Here is a 7,507-nt window from a genome sequence, read left to right on the forward strand (position 1 = left end):
GTGCTGACAGGGACAGGTGTAGTGCTGGTGTGTCCCCCTGGAGGCGGCGGCCGAGGCCAGGTGTCTCCGCCTCACCTCCAGCAGGCTCCGGCAGCACCACGTGGGCGTGCAGCTCCTGCAGCTGCTGGTGCAGCAGGTCCAGGCGGCGTGAGGAGCCGCGCAGCAGCAGCTCCACGGGGCCCAGGCTGCGCCCCAGGTCGGTGGTGGCCCGCCGCAGGTTCTCGGCCCCCTCCTTCAGCTTCAGCTCCTTGCGGATCTCGCGCCGCAGCCGCTCCCGCTCCAGCTCCAGCTGCTGCTGCACCCCGGGGGCCGCCAGGTCTGCCCCAGCCAGGCCCAGCTGCTCCAGCAGGGACCAGCTGCGTGGCTCGCTCTGGGGGGGACACGGCAGGCGGGTTGTGAGGGGGACTCTGGGTGCAGCCCCCACCACACAGCCGCCCTGGCCGGTGTCCACCCTCGGCACCTTCCAGCACTTGCTCCACTTCTGACCCCAAACTGCTTCCTGTCCCCCAAACTGAATGTCAGAGAGCAGGTCAAGAGCAAGGCCTTCCTCTCCCCCTGTCCACTAGACCAGAGGACCCCAGGTACAGTCCGGTTCCCTTCACCTGTCCTACATGCAGTGGGGTCCAGGGGCAACCCTACTGCCCCCATGGAGGCGCCTGAGGGAAGATGCCTTCTCCCCACGGCTGCATCCCCAACTAGGAGGTCCTGAGGAAGGCCCTGTGTTCCCTCTACTGTACCCCAAACGAGGAAATCCCAGGGACAGGCCTCACATGCTAATGTACCCCCAAACTAGGAGGCCTCAAAAGTAGACCCTTCCCTCTGCCTCCTAAAACTGGGACTCCACCGAGCAGAACCATCTCCTTCTTCCTGTCTCCCCAACCTACGAGCCCTGGAGGCCCCAGATATGTTTACCCTCCGCACAGAACTGACAACCACACCGCGTCCCCTCCACAGTCCCCAACCAAGAGGTACCCAGGGCAGGGCCTCCAGCTGGTGTCACTCGGGGTCCCCTTCCACACACACCCGCAGGGACCCCAGCTCCCACCTCCAGCTCCTGCTCCTTAGGGAAATCAGCCTCCGCCATCCTGGGTCCAGGCTGAGGGCCCCGCCCTCTTCCTGAACCTCAGCCCTGCCAGGGCCTCTGGGCCACCACTTCCTCTTTCCTGCCAGCTCCCAGCACCCCCTGCGCCAGGCCAGCTCAGGGGCATCTGAGAGGCCCTCAGGGTCGTGCCTGCTTTTTCAGGGCACCCCAGAGACAGCCCTCGCTCCCTGCAGATGTCCACAGTGTAGATACCCAAAGTGTGCACATGGCAAAAGGGTTCCCGTGAGGGCACACAGGCTCCAGAGGACAATGGGTGTGTGCATGCTTTCATACATCTAAAGGAAGGTGCACAGGGTCACAAGATGCACACACTTACAGGTCTGCAGGTGTGTACATGGAACACAGGCGTGTATATGGAACAGCAGTTACTATAGGCCCTCAACGGGCTGGGGCTGGCCTGAGGCTGGCTTGCCCAGCATGCAGAGGGCAGCGGGTTCCATCCCCAACATCACACACACACACACACACACAACAGGTTCACAAATATGTGCAGGCTCACAGGTACACACATGCATACCTATGTATGTGTGCATAGGACAGGGCTCATAACTATGAGCACACTTCCCTTCCACAACTTCAGGTGTGCGCCCAGGCTCACCTGTGACACTCCTACTCCCACCTGCATGCACACTCATATGCAAATGCCTATGAATTCTTATCTGGGTCACTCCAGACCCCACACGATACACACTCCACCTGCCCAAGTGCACACAGCTCACGTGCTCACGCCACACGCACACTTCCCCAGGCACCACGGCCTCTAGCCCCAGTACTACCTACCCAGGCACACCCTCCCACTGGCCTTGTGTCCCCAGCTTCCCCTTTGGGGTCAGAACAGGCAGTCCTGCAGAGGCCAGGCCCCCTTCCTGCAGACAGGCTGTCCTGACTTCCTGCTTCCTCCCTGTCCAGACAGCAACTGCTGCTGGCCACAGCCCTGAGGCCTAGGGGTACCTCCCTGAGGCCAGCACCATGAGAAAATAGCACTGGGGGGCAGGGACAACAAAGTCCTCCAAACAAGCAGCCCACAAACCACTTGCTGAGCACACAGTTAAAAAGCTCACCTATCCATAATAGATGCAGGCTGGGGTGGAGCTGGTGGCCGAGCGCTGGTCTACCATGCGCAAGGCCCCGGGTTCCATCCCCAGCACCACCAAAAATAGCAACAGCAGATACTACAAACCTCCCCCAGGTCTCGGCTAGCACAGTCCTGTGACATAGGTGCTATTATCAACCCATCTCCAAGATGAAGAAACTGAGGTCCAGAGCACTTGCCCACAGTCAACAGGAAGCAGGGCCAAGATTTAAAGAGCACTCAGAAACCCCACGAGAGCTGGGGGTCCCCACTGCATTATATCCCCTGGCTCTGAGACTCCGTTTCATAGGTGAGGAAAGTCCTCCTTGGTTCCTGACCTCAAGGGCAGCTGCCCCCAGGCTGGACCATCACAGGCCAAGAACTTAACTCCATGACCCTACCATCCCCCAGGACACCCGTGAGCTGCTGCCATTGCTCCCCCACTTTACATGGGAGGAAACTGATTTTGTCCTCACCCCAGGGGACACGACACGTGGCAATGTTTGGAGACAGTTTGTTTGTCACCTCTGGGGGTGTGGAGGTGGCATCTATCAGGCTGATTCTAGGGATGCTGGTCAACATCCATAGTGCACAGGACAGCCCCCACCACAAAGAAGGACCCAGCCCCAAAGAACGCCTCTGCCCACCGAGTGTGGCCCATGCCTGTTTCTCTCTCCAGCTCTCTAGGCCCGGCTCCCCCTGGCAGAATGGAGGCTCCGAGAAGGGAAGGCATTTGGTGCAGGGCATCCAGTTAGGAAGGGACAGTACTGGAATTGAAACCTAGGCTCACCTAATACCACCCTGGCCCAACTGGGCTCCACCCACCACCCTGCTGCCAGCCCCACCCTGTCCCCAGCAGGCACAGCAGACAGAGCCAGGAGCAGGGCCAGCTCAAATGGGGGAAGTCCAGGCAGAGAGGAGGAGTGACCTCCCTAGCCCCACCCCCAACAGCTGAGGCCTGAGAATATGCAAAGCAGGGAGGAAGCTTGGGAAGGAGGGAGGCCCGGCCTCCTGGGTCCTCCTACCCTTGGGTGACTCACTGCTACCCAGGGGCAAAGGGTCACCTGAGGGCCAGAAGGGGAACCCAGGAACCAGGCCTGGCATGGCCTCGGAGAATCCCTACTCCTCCACCTCTCACCCCGGAGCAGGAGACACCAGACCCAGAGTGCCCACCTCCCAGAATTCCCCTCTTCCCAGAGCAGCCAGGGACCTAGACCCCCACGTCCTGAGATTTCAATGCCTTGGGCGGTTCAGGAATCTGAACAGGACATCCGTTCGCCGGACACAGAACAGACAGGCACACATTGGGACGGAGGGACAGGGCAGCAAGCCCAAGCAGCCACAAGAAAGGGATGACCAGGAAGGGAGAAGAAAGTGGGCAAGTGGCAGGGACAGGGACCAGGGCATGGGTCCAGCCTCATTCCAGGAATCACAGCCTCCCTGTGGGTCATGTGTGGCACACGCCAAGCGCATGCATGCGCCAGGGGACTCCTACACAGCCCTTCCTGGCCTGTGGGTGGAGGCAGGGACCCAGGCCCATCCCAGCCCCGAGGTCTGACCTTGTGTGATCGGCAACACCAGATACGCCCAGCTCCTCGGCAAGGCTGGCAGGCCATCAGCAGGACTGGGGGGAAGGGGGCACAGGGAAGACACAGAGGGGACGGAGGCAGGTATAGAAGATGAAAACCTGGTTACACAGCAACCACAGGACAATGGACTGGATGGTGAAGCACCAGTGGAGGCAGAGCGACACACACTTCTCAAGATTTGGGTCCTTGAACCAAGAGGGTCAGAGGTCACCGTGGCCCCAGATTGTGATGGGAGGGGAAGGTGAGTCCAGGGCAGTGATGCCCACCAAGTGGCACCAGGCAACCTGGTTGAGCAGCAGGCTGGTGCCAGTCACTGTGTCTCTGTATGTAGAGGGTTCGAGGGTGACCCAGCAGTGCCACCCATGCATGTGTGTAGGATTCTAAGTACGGGAGCATCCTGGTCCGTGGATATGGACACTCCCCACCTGGGATAAGGTTCCAGCACGCAGCCTCTGGCAGCCTGAAGGGTGGGTGTAGGGTCCCCAATCCCCTAATCTAATGAAGTGACTCGGGCACTTCCGCCAACAGGTGCCTATCTGGGTGGCGTCGGGACCATAGTAAAGCTCAGTCTGGAGGCGGGGTGGCGGGAGCTTTGTTGTGCGGGGGAGGGGCACGAGCCGGGCAGCCTCCTCCCCTCAGGGGCACGGTGCCAGACACCTGTCCCAGGTGAAGCGGCACCTGCCAGGAATCGAATGCTGAGGAGGGGGATGAAACGCGGACCAGAGACATCGGGATGCACAGCCAGCCACAGACACCCAAGGGGGGGTCTCCACTGCGCCCCCACAAATTCTCGGGAGGGGCCGAGATTGGAGGTGCGGTAAGAGCCTCTGGGCCAGCACCCCCTCCACGGACCACGTCTGTGCCTCCACCTGCCAAGAAGGGGGCCGCGCTGGCTCTCCGGTCCCGGCCAAGGGAGAGGACACCAGGCGCTAGAGGGGTCCCCGCCCTCGCCGCCCGCGTCCGGGGAGCCCCGGCAGCTCCGGGACGGGGGTCCCCGGCGCCGTCCCGCCGCCCCGCGGGTGCGGACGCAGGTGCGCCTACCTGCACGGCGTCGCTGGCCATGTCCTCCTGCCGCCCGCCAGGGGTCCCCGCGCGGAGGGAGGGGCGGCGAGAGGAGCGCGCGTGCGCCCCGTGCGGGGCGGGGAGGGGGCGGGCGCGGGCGCGGCGCGACCCTCCCCAGGCGCGCGGCCCGCTCTGGCCTGCTCCACTCCGGCCCCGCCTGGCCAGGCCGCCGCGTCCGCGCGCCGCGCCCTCCGGCCCCAGCGGCCGCCGGGCCGGGTCACGTGACCGCGGAGGTCGGCGCCCGGGGAGGGGGCGGGGCCGAGGGGCGGGGCTCCCGGCGGCCCCCGGGGCTGCGGGGTCCCCTTCCCTCCAGCCCAGAGCGCCTCCTTGCACCCCTGCTTGCCTCCTTCCGGATCCCGCGGAGACCGCGCTCTGCGCAGGGTTCCCACATCCAAGCGCGCGGGAACCCCAAAGAGATGGATGGGCCTCGTTAAAGCGGGCAGTGCAGAGGCCTCTGGGGCTCCCGGGACCACTGTAAAAGCAAAAACGACCATTTATCCCCCAGCATTGCAAGCTCAGACCGCCTGAACCCACGGTCCCCCGGTCGGTGGCTTGGAAGTTTCCCTATTGCCTGCAGACGAACTCTGGGCGGGTCTGAGTTCGAATCTCAGCGAACGATGTCGAGGGAGCCCCAAAGCCGAACGCTTCGTGCCTGAAATGGGAAGGGTTTACTCACCTCTCGGGTGTTGGTAAAAATTAAGTGCCAAGTGCATGCTAAGTGCTGAGAACACAGTAAGTGCTCAGTAAGTGTTGGCCGTCGTCACTTTTAAAGCTACTGTCACCATTATTCAAAGGGGTTCGAATCGCAACACAGCCTCGGACTGGCTGCCACTGTGGACCTCGGGAGCTTCTGAGCTTCAGTTTCTCCCCCCCCCCCCCGCTGTGAAGTGGGGATCGGGCTCTTTTTCCGTAAATGCAGATTAGTACCCGAGCGAAATGTGGAGGTTTCTGCAGAATTTCTCCAAGGTGCTGGAGTCCCCCGGGGAGTGCAACTTGGTTTGTGGCCGCCGCCGGCCCCCTCTCCCCCTTAGGAATCCCGTGAAGAAGCCAAACCTTGGTGCCCGGGGCTCCTGGCGGGTTGCGCTCCCTGGAGGCGGTGCTCGCACTTCGGCGCCCTCCCGGGACCGGCCAGAACGCAGGGTTGTGGGTATCTTGGTTACCAGCGGCGCAGCTCTTCGGGTGTCTGTCGTCCCAGAGATCAGGCTGCGGTGTTTTCTCTTGTTTGCTTCTGGGCAACTCTTTGGAGGATTTTAACAGAGAAAGGAGGAGCAGAAGCGTGTTGATAGAGAATCCGCTCACTTCCACCCTTCGGCCACCCTCTCCAGGTCCAGCCCCCACACCACTCATCTGGTGCCTTCTCCCTCTTCTCAAGGCCTCGTCCTCATCCCCCACAGTCTGTTCTCCCAAGGGATCCCGTGGACACCTGAGTTGGGGTATATCTCTCTTCTGCATAGAACCTGGCCCCCAACTCACCAGAAACACAACAAAACGCAGCCTACAAGACCCTGCACAATATGCCCTTACTTCCTCCCATCTCTGCTCTTCATTCCCTCCAGCCAATTGGCTTCCTAGCTGTTCCTCAGATGTTTGTTGAATGAATTCAATAACTCTTCAAGCTAGTTATTTTGCTCCTAGTTATTTGCAGATAAAAACAAAAACCCTGAGAAGCCTCTTACTCTAATAATCAAGATAGGATATTTGCCAGGTATACCTGTAATCCCAGAACTCCTGAGGCTGAGGCAAGAAGACCACACGTTCAAGGCCAGCCTTAGCAATTTAGCAAGGCTCTAAGCAACTTAATGAGATCCTGTCTCAAAACAAAACATAGAAAAGAGTGGGGGATATAGCCCAGTGGTAAAGTACTCCTGGGTTCAATCTCCAGTATTGCCCAAAACAAAAAAAACAAAAACACACACACACACAAAAAAAAAACACAGGATATTTATGGTCCTTGCACTGATGGACATAGCATCTCCATCTAGTTTTCTCCCACCCATTTAACAGAAGGGGAGCCCAAGGTAGAAAGGTTTCCAGGGAGGCCAAGGATGATTGGCAGAAAGCATCTTGCCCAGGGACGAACCCTCGCCCGCCTGCCAGGTCCCAGGCTGCTTCCCTGGATGCAGCCGGGGAAATCAGCCAAATGTTCTCTTCAACCTTCCCGCATTCATTTACTCAGTGAACATTTATCAATGCCCGCTGGGGACTTCGGTGGCACTGGAAACAGAGTTGCAATGGGGATCTAAAAGGCAGACAAAGGACTAACTGTAATATCTGAGCTAGCAGCACGTCCCCGTAACTTTTCTGGCTACTCATCAATCCACTCTGGGGCCCTGGAATCCCTAAAAGACACCGTTTCCCACCTGTCCCTGCTGGAAAACCTGCTCCTGGCTTCCCATCAGTGTTACAAAAAACTTCTCACCCCTTACCTGTCCTGCATGGTGTTTTTGTCAGCCACCCCATGGGGGGAGCAGCAAGCATGGGCTTCACAGAAGGGCTGGCACTGAAGTTGAATTCCAAAGGATGAATTAGAAAATCGCCAGGTGGTTAAAGAGGGGCAAAGGCCCAGAGAAGAGTCAGGAAAACCAGGCACACTCTGGGGATGGCTGTCCTCCATCCTCATCTCCCACCAACTCCATGATCATTCCACTCTGGTGGCACATGCCTCAAAGGTGCAGAGCCTGT

The 7,507-nt window shown here is 59.9% G+C and overlaps 1 protein-coding gene across 6 annotated transcripts in view; it reads right to left on the reverse strand.

Annotated features, from left to right (window-relative positions):
• Pkn1 (protein kinase N1) overlaps positions 1–4,936 on the reverse strand; it is a 24,877-nt gene extending 19,941 nt beyond the window's left edge. For 2 of the 6 annotated variants that reach the window (XM_046437470.2, XM_046437469.2), the window contains exons 1-2: positions 4,805–4,936; positions 76–370 (exon numbers count right to left, since the gene is read on the reverse strand). In XM_046437470.2, coding sequence (XP_046293426.1) covers positions 76–370; positions 4,805–4,825 — 316 coding nt within the window. In that variant the 5' untranslated portion in view covers positions 4,826–4,936. Of the gene's footprint in view, positions 1–75; positions 371–1,045; positions 1,241–3,733; positions 3,806–4,804 lie in introns of those variants that run through there. The other 4 variants (XM_046437465.1, XM_046437464.1, XM_046437468.2 and 1 more) reach the window with 3 other exon arrangements.
• Positions 4,937–7,507: the final 2,571 nt, after the last annotated feature.

Source organism: Marmota monax, unplaced genomic scaffold (genome assembly GCF_021218885.2).
Source record: "Marmota monax isolate L192 unplaced genomic scaffold, Marmota_monax_Labrador192_F-V1.1 WCK01_AAM20220418_F8-fsc00021, whole genome shotgun sequence".
Lineage (NCBI taxonomy): Eukaryota > Metazoa > Chordata > Mammalia > Rodentia > Sciuridae > Marmota > Marmota monax.